The following is a 16,949-nucleotide window of genomic DNA, read 5'->3' on the forward strand; positions in this document are numbered from 1 at the left end:
TGGGGTGGCCGCCTAGAACACCTCACAAGACATGGGCAGAGTACTCGATCTCGGTTCATGATGGCAAAGAGCTACCATGTATTCACAAGCTGAACAGTATGGCTTGCAACTGGTTACAGTACAAAATCGTGTTGTGATGATAGCAGATAGGGCCTAAATCTCTTGCAAATGTGGGATATGTGTGACACTATCTCCAAACATTTCTGACTGTAGGGAGAGAAGGTGCCAAACCACCATTTCTCCACCTCCTAAAACAGAGAGAGAGAAAATCCTGTTGATTTCCAGCAGAACGGTAGCAATATGACTGTCAAAACTTTCCTGACAGGGAAGCGCCTCAACTACAGGTGCTCTAAAACTAGTGTGCATCTGGTACACTATTACCTCCTCAACACCAAAATGAACCTACTAATCTTTTTAAAAGTATCCATTGACTAGTTAAAATGAGATCATTTGCTTGGCCACAAATTGCCTTGTAATGCAAGATACAGACCTGTGTATTGGAGCGGGGGCATGGGGAATTGAATAGCTGTTCTCAGGTTCAAAGGAGCAGCAACCTAAACAGGTACAACTTGTTAATTTTTTTTACCACAATTTTTCAAGCTGCATATCTAATAATAAATCAGTGTACCAACTACTGTATATTGCTTTCAGACTGCATTGGAAAATTTAAACAAACATTTGGAAAATAAAAAGCTGCTTTTCTATAATTGTAGAAATTAGTTCCATGTAAATTATATGTTGTATAATCATACCTGAGAAGAGCCTCTTTTTTAAAACAAAATATGCCTCCAAAGAGAAAGAGAAATTTTGGACAATTTGGAGTTAAATTAATTGCTTTTGTCTTATAGAAATGATCCCTGCATTATGTTTTCCCATTTTTAATATTAGAGGCAAGGTGCATTTAATATCACATTAACTCTTTTTCTAAGTTTCTATTATTTCAGTTTTTAGCTAATAACACAATGGCCTTTTCTATACATGTTTGTCAAACACAACTGCTTGATCCAAAAGGACCCAACTCCATGGTGTTTGTAAAAAAAAAAAAAGAGAGAGAGAGAGCGTGAAACTATTTTTTAAATGAAAATAATCGGTGAACTTTGTTTAATCTTTGTTTAATTTTGTTTCCTACCAGAACTGTAATATGGGACAAGAATAACATCACTGCACAGGGCTTTCAGGATATAGCAGTGGCATTGGAAAAGTAAGTTTTATGGAAGCTGAATGACTCGAGAGTGGGTACATTCTGAATAGCTGAAATTTATGCTGACATCAGTAAGATTTAAAGATGATCAGCACATCTCACTTTTAGGCCTGTGGGATTCAGTTTTAAAGTAGAAGTTATGAAATCACAAAAGGGTAAGAAAAGGCTCTTTGACTACCATCTTTGGTTCCTTCTTCTACCCCAGCTAGAGCCACTACATCCCATGAATTCTGAAACCCCTGTTAAAAATTTGTGAGTTTGAGGTATACTTTTTTTCATGGGGGAGACCACACAACAACAGGGGAGCTGCTCTAACTCCAGCCCCACCCCAGATTGGGGCCAGAGCCACTGTTCTGTCTGGCCAGAGCCATGGCTGGAGCTACCTTGTGCTCCATGCCCCATGCTGCAGCCAGGGCCAGGGCTGGGGCCGTCTGGTAGGTGAAGTGGCTGTGGGGGGAGGTGTGGGAGGGGGACATGGTGCAGGGGGCAAAAAGAGCAAGGGACATGCCCCCCTGCCACTCCTTTCCCTGTCACTTTTCTCACTGCTGCTGCTTTCCCTGCCACAGCAGTTGGGGACGGGGGTGCAAATTACAACAACCCTCTAATAATTAGATTATATACATGGCAAATTATAACAAATGTATGATTTTCATTATATAGAATCTAATTATTGGAAGGTTGTAATAAAGTCTTGGATTTAAGTAAGAACATTACTAATGAGGGTTCCAGGAACTGTAGTTCTTCATTACAAACCCTATGGTGGGGTGGGCTCCTTGAATCATTGTGGTCATGGGTACAGAAACACCAGACTATCAGGCACCGAATCACTTTGATCTGTCTGTCCCTTTCACTTTTCTTCATATCTGATGATTGCATTTCTTAGGGGGAAAAACTGAAGATTTAAATTAAGCAGCAGTTGCCATTGTTTCACATCATTAAATCCCCATAAATGGGAAAACAAAAAGTGTCTTTTGAAAGTGATGATCATAGACAATTGCTAGTCTCCAGACAAGATAACTTGCAAAAATATACAGTTATTTGGGATAACCTCTTAACTCTCTGGAGTATCATAACTTTTGTGATTGAATTAATCAACTAGATAGATATGGTTGGTAAGGGATATATGTATTTTATTATCTCATATCAAGATGAACTCTGTTTCACTAATGCAGGAATTCATATAAATTATGTATAAATCAGGAAAATAAATAAATCTGAAGCAGTTCCAGTCATATTAATGAATCATCAACAATATTCACAACGGTCTTTTGTCAGTTTACAGACCTTACTTAACAAAGCAATAGCACGCAAACTTACAGGAATAGTCAGGGGAAGAGAATATATGGTATTTTCTGATAAATATTGCATTTATTTTTTCCCTTCTGACCTGCCAAGAAATATAAATAAAAGGGGAATGCTAAGGCAAGAGTAAACAAACTAGACAGGAGACGGAAACATTAGTTCAAATATCATGCCCTTGCCTGTTGTAGAGATGATATCTTATTTATTTAGTCTGGAAGCTGAGGTCATCTTCTTTCTCCTTTGATGTTTCAAACTCCTGTTAGTATCACAACCAAAGCCATCAGCAGTGAAGTTTTAAACTTGCAAGACAGAGATTCTTATCAACAATCTGGAAAAAAGTTAGCAAGTAAACAAATCAATCTCAAAGACATATTGGGAACATCTTCCACATGTTTCACACAATTCATGACAGGCTGCCAATTTTCTACAAGGGGAAAAAAAGTCATCCTTAACAGAAAAATACATTGTAAATCATAGAAAATTAAGGTTGGAAGGGACCTCAGGAGGTCATCTAGTCTAACCCCTTGCTCAAAGCAGGAGCATCCAGAACTAGATCATTGTAGCCAGGGTTTTGTCTAGCTGGGCCTTAAAAACCTCCAAGGATGGTGATTCCACCCCTCCTAGGTAACCTGTTCCAGTGCTTCACCACCCTCCTAGTGAGAACATTTTCCTAATATTCAACCTAAACTTCCCTTGCTGTAACTTGAGACCACTGCTCCTTGTATCATCATCCTTGTTGTATCATCTGAGAACAGTCCAGCTCCATCCTCTTTCAAACCAGCCTTCTGGTAGGTGAAGGCTGCTATTAATTCCACTCTGTCTTTTCTTCTGCAGACTAAATAAGCCCAGTTCCCGTAGTGTCTCCTCAGAAGTCATGTGCCCCAGTCCCCTCACCATTTTCACTGCCCTCTGCTGGACTCTCTCCAATTTGTCCACATCCATTCTGTAGTGGGGGCTCAAAACTGGACACAGTACTCCAGATGTGGCCTCACCAGTGCAGAATAGAGGGGAATAATTACTTCCCTCTATCTGCTGGCAGCACTTCTACTAATGCAGCGCAGTATGCTGTTATTCTTCTTGGCAACAAGGGCACACTGTTGACCCATATCCACCTTATTGTCAACTGTAACCTCCAGGTCCTTTTCTGCAGAGCTGCTGCTTAGCCAGTTGGTCCCAAGCCTGTACCAGTGCATGGTATTTTTCCATCCTAAGTGCAGGACTTTGCACTTGTGCTTGTTGAACCTTATGAGATGCCTTTTGGCTCAATCCTCCAATTTGTCTAGGTCACTCTGAATCCTAGCCCTACCCTCCAGCATATCTAGTACTCTCCCCCACTTAGTGCCATAGGTGAACTTGCTGAGGATGCAATCCATCCCATCTTCCAGATTGTTAATGAAGATATTGAACAAAACCGGCCCCCAAGACTGACCCCTGGGCACTCCACTTGATACTGGCTGCCAACTAGATCTCAAGTCATTGGTCACAACCTGTTGAGCCCGACAATCCAGCCAGTTTTCTTATCCACCTTACAGTCCATTCATCCAACCCATACTTTCTCAATTTGCTTGCAAGAATGCTGTGGGAAATGGGATCAGTAGCCTTGCTAAAGTCAAGACATATTATGTCCACTGCTTTCCTTGCATCCACAGAGCCAGTCTCCTCATCATAGAAGGCAATCAGGTTGGTCAGGCATAACTTGCCCTTTGCAAATCCATGCTTACTGTTCCTGATCACTTTCTTCTCCAAGTGCTTAAAAATGGATTCCTTGAGCACCTGTTCCATGATTTTTATGGGAATTGAGGTGAGGCTGGCTGGTCTGTAGTTCCCTGGATCCCCCTTCTTCCATTTCTCAAAGATGGGCACTATAGTTTCCCTTTTAATCATCTGGGACCTCCCCTGATCTCCATGCATTTTCAAAGATAATGGCCAGCAGCTTTTTAGTCCTATCAGCCAACTTCCTCAGCACCCTCAGATGCATTGCATCTAGCCCAATGGACTTGTACATGTCCCAGCTTTTCTAAATTGTCCCGAACCTGTTCTTTCACTGCTGAGGGTTACTCCCCAAACTGTGCTGCCTGGTACAGTAGTCTGGGAACTGACCTTGCCTGTGAAGACCAAGGTTAGCTTGAGTACTTCAGCCTTTTCCTTATCTGTCATTTGCTAACATACTTGTAGACACCCTTTTTGTTACCTTTCATGTCCCTTGCTAGCTGCAACTCCAGTTGTGCTTTGACCTTCCTGATTTCATCCCTGCATGCCCAAGCAATACTCTTATGCTCCTCCCTAGTCATCTGTCCAAGCTTCCACTTCTTGTAAGCTTCCTTTTTGTGTTTAAACTCACTGAAGAGTTCTCTACTAAGCCAAGCTGATCACTTGCCATATTTGCTATTCTTCCTGCACATCTGCATGGTTTGTTCCTGCACCCTCAGTAGGTTTCTTTAAAATACAACCGGGACTCCTTGCCCCCTCAGACTGGCTTCACAGGGGATCCTGCCCATCAGTTTCCTGAGTGAGTCAAAGTCTGCTTTTCTGAAGTCCAGGGTCCATACTCTGCTGCTCTCCTTTCTTCTTTTTGTCAGGATTCTGAACTCAGTCTACCCTCAAAAAATATTTGAGGGTATTTTAAAAATGTTTAGGACTATAATTTTGTATTCTGAAAGTATACCCATGTACACCTGAAAGTATAGGCTTCCTTAGTATGCTGAGTCCAATTGTACAGAATGTGGAAGAAAAGAAAAATATAACAATGTATTTTAAAACGCATTGAAATGCATCTGAAACCTTTCTTCCCCTTGCAAAAAGATCCTGTGAGAATGATATTCCTGCTATGGAACTCTGTATGCTCTAACAAGAGAACAATGGAAAAACTAACTCTCTTCCTATAAAATGTGGAGATGAAATTCTCCTCTGAGATCCCCAATTCAACAAAGCATTTAAAAATGTAGCTAAATCCATACATACTTAATCAAGCCATTAAATCCATGTTTGCATCCCCCTAACATTAACAAGGACATAAGTATGCGCTGTGCTAAATCAGGGGTTATATTTTTGTAGACCAATAAGACATCTATATGTGTGCTCTGGGGTGGGGTTGGGAAAGCATTTTAACTAGAGCAACTCTCGGGTGCTGCTCTAATTAAACTGCAGCGTCTTGGGTATTCAGCATCCCATGTTTCAAAATGGTGGCAGGAGCACTTTAACTAAAGCTCGTCGAATGTGCTTTACTTAAGGCACCCCCACTGCCATTTTGAAACATGAGACGCTGAATACATGAGATGCTGCAGCATGCTGGAGCATTCGGATTAGAATGCTCCAGCAGACTTGGTTAATTAAGCAGTCTCAGTTAATTAAGCAGAGTATGTATATAGGCACCCATACTGTATTATCCAGTATTCAGTGCTAAAGAATTTTTCCAGTAGGATTCAATAGAGAAATACCTCAGCTTCTAAAATCTAATCTCGCAGGTCTAAAAGCCAGTGTTGGGGAGTTGGGAATCTTTCTTTTCCAGTGGTATAAAGTTCACATTTTTCAGATGCTATATACTAACATTACATAACTGCCATAATAGCTTCTCTTTCTGTTGGAGCAGAGTAAGCAGTGAAGATATTACAACTATTTTGTTACTTTTTACAGCAATTTAGTCTGCAGAGCAAATTGAGTAGGGTACTGCAGGAAAAATAGCATGTGATAATAGTTTTTAGTTTATTGCAATGCATGCGATACGTACAAAGGAAGAGAAATTAAGTTGTCTGGACACCTTTGACTTGAGCATTTCCTGATCTCTGGGTGCTTCTCTTTGAAACTTTACATTCTTCTGTAGGGCAATTTGTAGGGAATATAATATCGCTCTGAATAAGCAAAATTGTACGTTTTCAACCTGGAACTGAACTTTACTAGATTATTGAGTTCTTAAGGAAATCTTTTCTTGTTACTGTAGACAAATGGAGCTTTAAAAAGAAAAGTAACAAGAATGGAGGGATATTTCAGACTTCAAAGGAAGCTGAGAAAAATAGAGTAGTGTGAGGATAAATATCAGTTGCTCTGATGATCAAAGTTTCATGCAAGTTCTAAATCCTTTATTTTCCCGAGAGATGGTTAATGCAGAGATGAAAATAAACTAACACTCCAGAACAAATGCTGTGCATCCGGAGAGAAGTGGATTATAGAATTTTCTGTAGAGCAGTGTTCATCTAAGGTTCTGACTACATGGCTACGTGCTCATGGAGTTTCCTTGTGTTTTGGATCTTTTCCACCCCCAGCTGGGCTCAAGTCTTTGGCTACATGGAATTTAGCATATAATTACCAGCATGAGAGCCGGCAATTTTAGACTTCACTGAATGTGACATATTAAATGTCAAACAGCTGCAGAGATCTTTGGAAATCCACTTTCTTTTTTTTTTAAGCAATGCCAATTTTTTCTCAGTCAGGTATTTTCCCCTGTCAGGCAATCCACAACTTCTGCAGCAATTATTTATCTGACCTGAGCTGCTGCTTATATTTTAAATTAGTCTCCCTGCTAGTGGAGGGCCAATTCCTGATTATTCTCTACCACATGGAGACGCATGTAGCGTGCACAATTCTTTTGATGGGTAAGGGAGCTGCTATAGCAAGCTCTTCTGCTGCAATACCAAAGTAGCTAGTTGAATATTATTAGGGGGTCTACCTAAATTGCAGTGGGGGGGTCTTAACAATTTTTGCAGGTTGGTTGCAGTGTAAAGTTTGAATTCCATGGTCATTTTGCAGCATCTCCATCCCTTGGCAATGATTGGCGAAGAGGCCTCAGGGGGAGGAGGGACACGGGGGCAGCCTCCATCTTGATTGCTGGCTGCCCTTTGTGCCACCCCACACCTCACTGCTGATTGGCAGAGAGACCCTGGTGGGGAGAGGAGGGACAAGAGGACAACCGCCATCTTGTCTGCTGCCCTTCATGTCACCTTGCCAGCTGGTGCCTTCCCCTCATGTCAGCAAGAGCCAATCAGGAGCCAGCATTTTATTTTTATCAAGTTTTTTTGGCTGTTGATTTCATGGACAACCCTGGATTTCATGGTTTCCGTAAAATCTGCAAAACCACGAATTAAGTAGGTCCCTAACTATTGTGGAGGGACAAAGATCCTATTGCCCAAACAAAGACTATCAGGGACCTCCTCTCTACAAGTCCATTTATAGGACAAAGGAAACTCACCTATGAAAGTTCATGCCTCTTTGAACAAAGTTAGTCTATAAGGTGCCACCTTGCCCTGGCTTGTGCTTAACTTCAGATTAATACAGCTCTCTGTTACTGGATTTGTTAGTGAGAGGAAGTCGGAGAGTGTGAAGGATTGTGTTAGTTCTCAAGACTTCAGGATGCTTCCAACTAGACCAATTAATAGGATGCAAGTGGATTGGAGTGAGTAGAGTTGCATCCACTTATATCTGGACTGAATTGGATGACAAAATTTAATTTGAAAATATTTAAAAAATAAGTTAATCTAAAATATATTTTTAAAAATATGGATGATTAAGAGTAGGATACTTAGATAAATATTTATAAATGGAAGGGGAATACATTTCTGCAGGAAGTTACACCTAACAAGAAACGCCAAAAGGGACTTCCTTTTATTTTTTCAAGTACTTTTTCTGTGATTTTTTTCGCAACAACTATCCTAGTCTACTCCTAAGAAGTTTTACACAAGGAATGGGATGCAGTAGAGTTGCTACTTCAGGGGGTGTTTTTTGTGTTTGTTTTTAATACTTGTTCTGTCAACCAAGTTACCTGCCCAGGGGTTAAATGGCAGTTTGACTCAAGTCACAATTCAGTGCAAAATAGATAAATGTGGTTGCAGAAACATTTCCCAAAGAAAGACAATAAAACATAGAAAGTGATTGTTTATATAAAATATCATTGAAGTGTACTTACTGGTGTATATGTTTTGTCAACTGCTATGAAAGAAACAATGCAGCAGTTAGGTAAAACTCAGACAGCTGTTTATAAAGGAATATATTAAAAGATGTATTTTCAAAACTTAAAGAAATATTTGTTGCATTCAGTCCAGGAAATCTCCACTCAAGGAATGGTGCTGATAAGGTTGTCTGTCTGTCTGTCTGTCTGTCAACCTCTCCCAACGGGCCTCTAGGGCCTATAACTTAAAGCCTTCTATCTCCTTTTATTTTGTGCTGCGTCCTTCCATCTTATTACATCTTCACCCTTCCCTTCTAGCTCTGTTTTAATATTGTCTTCCCATTATTACCTTGATCTACCTTCAGGTTTGATACCCTCCATCTCAGTTTCCAAAATCTGTCTCGCGTCTCCTCTTGCCCTACATGATATGCCCTGTTAGGGTTGTCAGTAGGAGCTGATGTTTCATGTAAATAGAAAAACACAGATAGTATAATCACTCAGGTGGATTTTCAAGGCCCAAAGGGCAGTTAAGCTTCTAACTCCCATTGAAAGCAACTGGAAATCAGGTACCAAATTCCTTTCATGCCTTTAAAAATCTATTTCCCCCTCTATCTATCACAAAGAAAAGGCCTTCAAATAGGAATGTGCTTGATTTCCTACAAGTTAAGAAAGTCAAAATAGAACAAAAATAAAACTTCTTACAATGAAACTGGGAGCTGGCAGTTCAAGTTGTCTTAACTTTCTTTGCTAGTTTATTCTTTGCAATTGGATTATCATTTAATATTACACTTTCCTTTTTTTCCAGGAATTATACTTTGAGGTTCATGCCAATACCTATGAATGATGCTTCTCAAGCACTTAAAACAAACCCTGAAAAGACAGAAGATGCACTGCGAAAGGTATAGCATATACAGCCCATACACAAAAAAGCACATAGTAATGTTAAGTGGTTATGCTTTCAGCCTTGGGTAAGTAAAACTTCTTTGTTAAAGTCATCAAGTATTAGACTTACATAGACACATACAAACATGTGGAGGGGTTACAGTAATAAAAAATTATTGTAGTATGGGAATCTTTTTTTAAATTGAGAGCTGTTGACCATAGTGGCTTAGTACAATCAATCATAAAACAAGGTAATGCTAATTAAACAATATACAGTATATTTATTAGGGGTGTGCGAAATGGGCTGTATTTGATTCGGATTCAGCCCAAATTGGGGACAGTGATTCGATTTGTTGATTCAGATCACTGTCCCCGATTTGATTTGGCCAAATCCAAATCTGAAGATTCATTGCTGATTCCGAGAATCGGCGATTCAGCCATAGACACAGCTTTAAATGTTTTTTTTACATACCTTGAGATACCTGGCACAGCTCATGAATGCTGCAATGCTGGGATGGATGGAGCGTCCCACAGGAGCACGGGGGAGCCCCCCATAATCCCTCCCCCCGACTCAGCAGTTGGCCACGGAGGGCCCCCTGGTGCCCCCCCAGACCCAGGAGGCACCAGTCGCCAAGCCAGGGTGGCTGGAGGGGACCCCCCTGTGCACTCCCCGGCAGACCCAGAAGTGGACCAGAAGGCTTCTTGTCCACTTCCGGGTCTGCTGCTGAGCGCCCTAGGGAGCTCCATCCACCCCACCATCTCAGCATTCATGAACCACCTGGTACCTTGAGGTATGTAGAAAAAACATTTAAAGCTGTGTCTGTATCCAAATTGCCAAATCTCTCTGAATCAATTCAGAGAGATTAAAGGGTTTCCTGATTCAATTCAGATTCGGCCACCAAATCAGGCCAAATCTCTGCTGAATTGAATCAGAGAGCGAAGTTTCACACAGCCCTAATATTTAGGTGTGAATGTAATATATATTGGTATTACGCATGGCATATCTGTGTTAGTGTATGTGTTTTTACACTTATAGAAGTATTCGTGTTCATTTTTTTTCTTGTTCAAGAATGGCAAGTGTGTTCAGCAGTGCGCAAGACAAAAGAAGATGAGAGGGGCTGTTAAGGAGTAGACAGCAGCATATTTATGGGAGATGTGTATGTTGTATACCCAGAAAACACATGCAGCATCATCATACATTAACTGCACCAAGTGCTCTTTGGAGTAAAGTCTGTGTTGAGTAAATTCTATAGCTGTCCAAATCATGCAGACTAAAGCACTCACAACTGAGCTTTCATACTTTAAACAGGTGTGTGGCCAACCTGTGGCACATGTGCGACAAATAATATGGGCAGCCTCTGCTTGTGGCACGCAGCAGATCAAAAGGGACAGGTAGCACAGTGGCAGATAGAGCAGGAAGGCGAAAACAAAGCAGCAGGTCAGGCAGGGGAGGGGGGTTCATTGGCACTCAGGGTGGGTGTGGGACTTTTGTAGCCCACATGCTGAAAAGGTAGGTCCCCCATGCCAGCCTAAAGTCAGGAAAAAATGTGTAGTCCACAGCTTTGTAATGAAATATTTTTCTTTAATAAGGGTGGGAGCACATAAAAGCCCACAAACAGTTCTTACAGGCAGCTGTGATGAAGTAACATATGTTTGTGAGCTTTATTACAGCAAGGAAGGCTGTAGATAAATGGCTTAATAAAGGGAAAGATTCTGGGGGTTTTTTTCTTTGATATATTTTTTCATATATCCTGATTCTTATTTTTTTAAACTTGGACCACAGGCATTATATCCTGTATGAAACATTACTATTTATCTAGAGCAAGTGTAAATATTATTTAGATATGGACAGACATTCATTTGTAGTGCTATAAAAATAAGAGCATATTCTAGACCCCTGGCTGGAAAGCTATAAAAGTCACCTCAGGGGTGAGCTCTCCAGCCATGGGGGGATAGAGGCTGGTGGTTCGCCTCTCTCATCCCACCTCCCACCTCCAAAGGAGCCTCAGTCATCCATATCACTGACCGCTTTCCTTCTCTAGATGGATATCAGTGATCAGCAGCTGTCCCCAGTAGCAGCACTTTCCACTATTGCCATGGGATCTTCCTACTGTTTCTGCTGGAGCAGAAAGAACTGCCACAGCCTTTGTTAAAAGTGCTGCTCTTCCCAGTGTTGCTTTGGTGTAAAGTCTTCCTGCTATGGCCACCACCACAGGACAGAAACTTTTTCTAACTGTTCCCATCAGAATTGTGGGAGGAGGAAGAGCTGTCACACCCACTACTGGAGAAGGGGAGACAGAGCAGAGGACTGGCATGCTGGAATCCAAGGGACCCTGCTGTAGCACTACATGTACCTAAGCAAGTGCACTGGCATTTGTACCCTACAAATGTAATGTCTGTTCATGGCGTCTCTATATATCAAAAGTGAAACAGAGTTATCTCCTAAGAATCTTTGGAAGCCTACATTTATTTTATACCATTTTTAACAGAACTTTTCAGGCCTCTTTCATACATGATAAACAACCAGAAAAAAAAGGGCAGGTTAAAAAACTTCAAAAGTGCTTAGGTGATGTTGGAGCGTATGGCCATGAATAGGTGTTTGTTTCTAGTGGGAGAAATTTCCACCACCAGAGATGTTTCTAGGAGAAGGAACAGAATAGGTGTTCAGCCTGCAGCTACCCCCTCTCCCTTGGTCTGGGAGAGACATGGGGAACAGTGGCTGCTCCAATTCTCCCATTCTTGGCAAACCACCCCCACAGTCCATTCCCTAGACCTAGGCAGTCCCTGGTTGGGGAAGTGTGGGGGCATTGCTATGATGCTTTAGCAAGAGCTTTCTTGGCTCTGTGAGCGTTTAAATTCTTATGTGCACCACCCAGGTGAGCAACACACATGGCATTTAAAGTTCACATGGCTGAGAATGGGGCAGGGAAAGCCTTCCCAAACCTGTTCCCAGCTCTGCCAGCTTTGACATCCCTGCCCCCACTGCCAAGCTGCAGAGGTCCATGATTTGGGAAAGATATAGAGATTGGTGCCACAAAGCCCCCAGCCTAAGTCTGGGGAAGAGACGGGGAGCATTTCCTTGCTGCTTCCTGACCAGACCAGACCAGACCTGACCAGGAGAGCAACATGCAAATGTTCATTCTTTGAGAGAGTTTCACTTACAAGGGAGGTGTTTCAGGTTGATCCTTGTAGTTTCTACTGGGAGAGCAGGAATTCTTCCAGCAGAAATAGGCCTATAACACCTGTATGTGGCCTATTCCATCTTTGAAAATGGAGCTTGGTCTTTCTAAGTGCTTAGTAACTTCAGAAACTGGAACTGAAATTTCTACATCACTTAATTAAGCTCCTGGCAGACATTCAGCTATGGGCGTCATGAGCAGCGTTCCCTCTAAGGTGTGTGGCATGCGCAGCCACACAGGCATGCTTGTGCCATGCTGCCAGGTGCACCTGTGCGGCTGCACACACGGTGCAGCTTAGAGGGAACGCTGGTCATGGGATATGATGCATGATCCCAGCAGCTGTGCTTCCTGGCATGCTAGACATCCATGGTAGGAGGCATGATTGTGGCACTAGCAATTAGGAAGTCAGTCAGTTGATCCTGGTTCCTGGTCTTGGAAGCATAGCAGTCAAGGGCTCCATTCCACCCCCATGGCTGGGAGCAACAGTTAATCATTTCTCGCAGCTTTGGGGGCACATAGGAGCCCTTGACCCTGACGTGCCTTGGAGGCTGGGCATGGCAGTCAGCTAATTAGTGATTCCAGCCTGGATAACAAACATATGGAGTGAAGGGCCCCCATGCACTCCCCAGGCTGGGAAACCCAATCAGGCTGGCCATATGTACAATATAAGATATGATGGGAACCAGCCACAAAGTTATTACATGATTTTTGTGTAATAACTGTGTGGCTTATGTCATGTTTTATTGCACCAATTAATTGCATTAATATGTGGCAGGTTACTATTTGAGATGTGATTAACTGGTAAAGCACGTCTTAAGTGTAATGTTTTCCAAAGGAGCCCTAGACACATTTGAAGATTTTACCTTCAATCTTTCCCTGCCCTCCCCCTCCTTTGCAGGTCATCTTTTAAGTTCTTACCATTTTAAATCATGTCTTTTGAGCCTTGTACAGTAGAATGAACAGTTCTAAAAGAAATTACTAGACCAGCTACTGTCCTGCTGATCTGTTGTGCATAGATCATCATAGTGTTAAGAACTGTGCTTTAAAAAGACAGCAAGAAAAAGTTAGTGCATTCCCCTTCAGCAGCTTTCTAACATAAATTCTGTAGAGCTTTGTAAAAGATAAATAATTGTAGCGGCCCTATTAACAACACTTAAGACATAAAATCAATACAAGTCTTGATAAATTTATTCTAAACACCTAAGCCAATTATGCAATTTATTTGATTATTACAGCTGAACAAGCAAATACCGCAGACAGGTATTTTTAATTCTCCAGTTGTGTTCTTATAAAAGCAGTATTTTAGGGTTTTTTTTAATTCTTAAGAAATTTAATTGTTCAGACTTTTTTCCCTCAGGGGTTTTTGGTGGGTGTTTTAGGTTTATCTAGTCATAAAACTAGGTTGCTACTTAGTTTTCTGGTTCCAGGGGACAATATGGAATATTTAATATATCATTGCATGGAGGATTGAAATGTATGTTTTGAGACAGATGAAGTTGGGAATATTTTAATTTTCACTCTTAATTTGCATGGTTCACACATGCTGAAGTGTTAACTGAATCAGAATTCAGGAGAATTTCAGTCAAAAGAAAAAAACAAATGAGAAAAAAGGGAAGATCCTCCAGAAATGCATTATAGATGAATGCAGTATGAACCTTGCAAGTGAATAAACATATCCTTGTGTGGTTATCAAGCAGTGAGCTATATGGTACAAGGTCTAGGGAGCAAAATTAGAAGACATTTATTTCTTTTCTCCAATATTTTTACTGCAGTGACAATGTCAAAAGCATGAGTGTGGGTGAGAATAGAATCAGTATCCTGACATGAACTTTTGCTTTCAGATAGAAAACTACTTGCTTCGTAATCATGAGACAAGAAAATACCTACAGGAGCAGGCATACCGGTTGCAGCAAGGCATTGTAACTAGTACCACACAACAGGTGAGTGCCTTGTACATGACTGATCATGCTTTCAGTGTTGAATTTTTTTCTTGGGACCAAATTCTGTTCTAATTATAGCAATGTAACCAGGATCAGAATGTGGCCTTTAGAACCTGGTTGACTAAAATTAAAAAAAATGATACTGATTCCTTTTACTATGGAACCTGAAGAGAGATTTTTTTGCAGAGTCTTTAAATACCATGAGCACAGGTGCTGTTGAAAATCATTAAAGAGAGCGATTCACATTCTTGGTTGTGCCCCAAAGTTGCATGCCATGAAGAATGCTCAGCTCAGAAAAGGAAGCGGGTACACATTCCTATTTTCTAGATTCTGAGCTATTGCATGAGTTAAAATAGCCCCCTATGTATTTTAGACTATGGGCAGACATTATGTTTTCACCCCCAGCTGCAGTGCAGCAAAAATTGCCATGAAGGCATATAGTGATGTGTTCTGTAGCCAGGGGGTATGATAGTGGGTTGCTTGCCCCTGTGGATCCAATCCCCCACCACCACCAAGATGAGGGTATCCTGGGAGTGAGTCTGCTTGCTGACAGTCTGCCACCCCTACAGTAAAGTGGGAAGCAGAGCTGCAATCCCCCACTGACTGCTGTAGCCCTGGAGACTGCCATGGGGAATGGCAAGCTTTCAGTGAGTGCCCTGCAACTTTGGCCCTCTAGGGCTGACTTCCCTTCCCCATCCTTGTGGTGGGGCAGTGGGCAGGCTCCCAGTGATCAGGTGGCATCACAGATTCTCTGGGGCTGCCATCTGTTTCCCTGTGACTCAGGGGAACTAGACCACAAAATTCAATGACTCTACCCCACTCCCTTGTTGAGGGGGAGCAGGAGGAGGGGAAAGAGCACTGCGGTATACTGAGAGACCGCTGTAGTGCTTCATTGTACTGTCTAGATGTTATTTGTGGTGCTACAGAGAAGTTCCTGGGTGGAACAGCTGCGCTTATGTAGCACTTCCACTAATTTTGTAGGACTACAGGGCACATGCATGTTTGTCCTCTTGGTTTTTCTAGTATTACACAATTGTTGGCAGTTCCACAAACATAACATCTGTCCCTGGCCTTTGCTGGGAGTGCTGCTCTAAGTGGAATAGCTCCCCCATACTACGTCCTCCCAGCACGGCAAGCCTCCTTTACCAGTCCTTCTGAGAAGCCTGATATAGGGTCTGTGACAGCTCATCACAGTCTCTATACCAGGACAATACTCCCTGGTGTCTTGCAGGCTGTTTATTCTCCCAGTATACCACTGGGGCAGGCTTGCAAAACTGGATGCGACTTGAAGTGTGGATTTTGTTTAAATACAGATTGTAGGCCAGGTTCATATGGGCTCCATAGGCACCTAAATAGGGCTCAAGCAGAACTTAACCTTTTAACCCCTGGAGTGTAATTCAAATTGGCTTGTGCCAGCAGCCATAAAACAGATAAGTCATGTCCAGTTTGAGGCACCTAGGCATCAAGGGAATCTTTAAACATGCTCTGGGAGGGGAGGAAGGGGGCAGCACTGTAATTAGAATAGCTTTTGGGAGCCACTCTAATTAAAGTACCTGCATCATTGTGTATATTCAGTATCCTCTGCTTCAAAATGCTGGCGGGGACATTTAACTAAAGCTTGTCAAACAAACTTTAGGTAGAGCAGCCCCACCACCATTTTGAGGCATGGGGACACCGAATACATGTTTATGCAAAGGCTGCTGGAGCATGCTAATTAGCACGCTCCAGCAGACTCAATTAATTGAATCTGCTTTGACACCTTCTAAGTAGCACATACTGGAGCAGGCATCTGGCATATACAGAGGTGCCCCAAATTCCTGCTTAAGTTTGGGTGCTGTACATACAGGTTCTGAGAGAAAGCAGGAGGCCACCGTTCTAGGCCTACCTCACCTGAGAGGATTCAGACCCACGTGTTCCACTTCCTAGGAGAGTGGTCTCACCATGCAGTTACAGAATAATTGCTATGTCCCTCCTTTGTGAGGGTAAAGGCCTGGGTTCTGAGCCTTGCTCCCAGGATGATTTATGCATATTATATTAGACAGCCATTGGTTAAAAAATAAATATGAAGCTAGAGAGACAGTAAGCAAGAAGAAGCCTGCCTCTGTAGCCTAATCATTATGGCACTCCACTGGAAGGATAGGCTCTTGGAATTTGGTCCTTTCCGCTATGGTTATTTGTAAGTTTTAAGTATTCCTGTCTAGATGCCTCTGCTTACAGAACCAATTTTATTCTGATCCTGTACTCATATGGACTCCAGTTACTCTTCAGGCCAATGCTGGAGTAGAGCAGTCCAGAGCAGTGGTGCTCAACCAGGGGTCCATGGGCCAAATCTGCATGCCTCTACTGCCAAATTTCTGTACCTGTGGGAAGCCCCATGGGCCAGATCAGGGCGGGCAATTATTTCAGGCGGAGGACCGCTTAACAATTTTTGGCGAGCTGTCGGGGGCCACATAAGTAGCCTCACCCCTTCACAGTTGCCCTGCCCCGTGGTCATCACATTGGGTCTAGAAGTCCTGCCCCTAACCCCTAACTTTTGCCACCAGAAGTCCCTCCCCTTGATGCCCCTC

General features: G+C 42.3%; 1 protein-coding gene across 1 annotated transcript in view; it reads left to right on the forward strand.

Moving 5' to 3' along the window:
• Window positions 1-16,949, forward strand: part of CARMIL1 (capping protein regulator and myosin 1 linker 1) — a 211,633-nt gene that overhangs the window by 121,701 nt on the left and 72,983 nt on the right. Inside the window, exons 24-26 of the mRNA XM_025212749.1 lie at window positions 1,133-1,201; window positions 9,187-9,280; window positions 14,284-14,382. Of these exons, the coding sequence (XP_025068534.1) occupies window positions 1,133-1,201; window positions 9,187-9,280; window positions 14,284-14,382 (262 nt within the window). The remainder of the gene's footprint in view (window positions 1-1,132; window positions 1,202-9,186; window positions 9,281-14,283; window positions 14,383-16,949) is intronic.

The sequence above is a fragment of the Alligator sinensis genome, unplaced genomic scaffold (assembly GCF_000455745.1).
Source record: "Alligator sinensis unplaced genomic scaffold, ASM45574v1 scaffold969_2, whole genome shotgun sequence".
NCBI classification, from domain to species: Eukaryota; Metazoa; Chordata; order Crocodylia; family Alligatoridae; genus Alligator; species Alligator sinensis.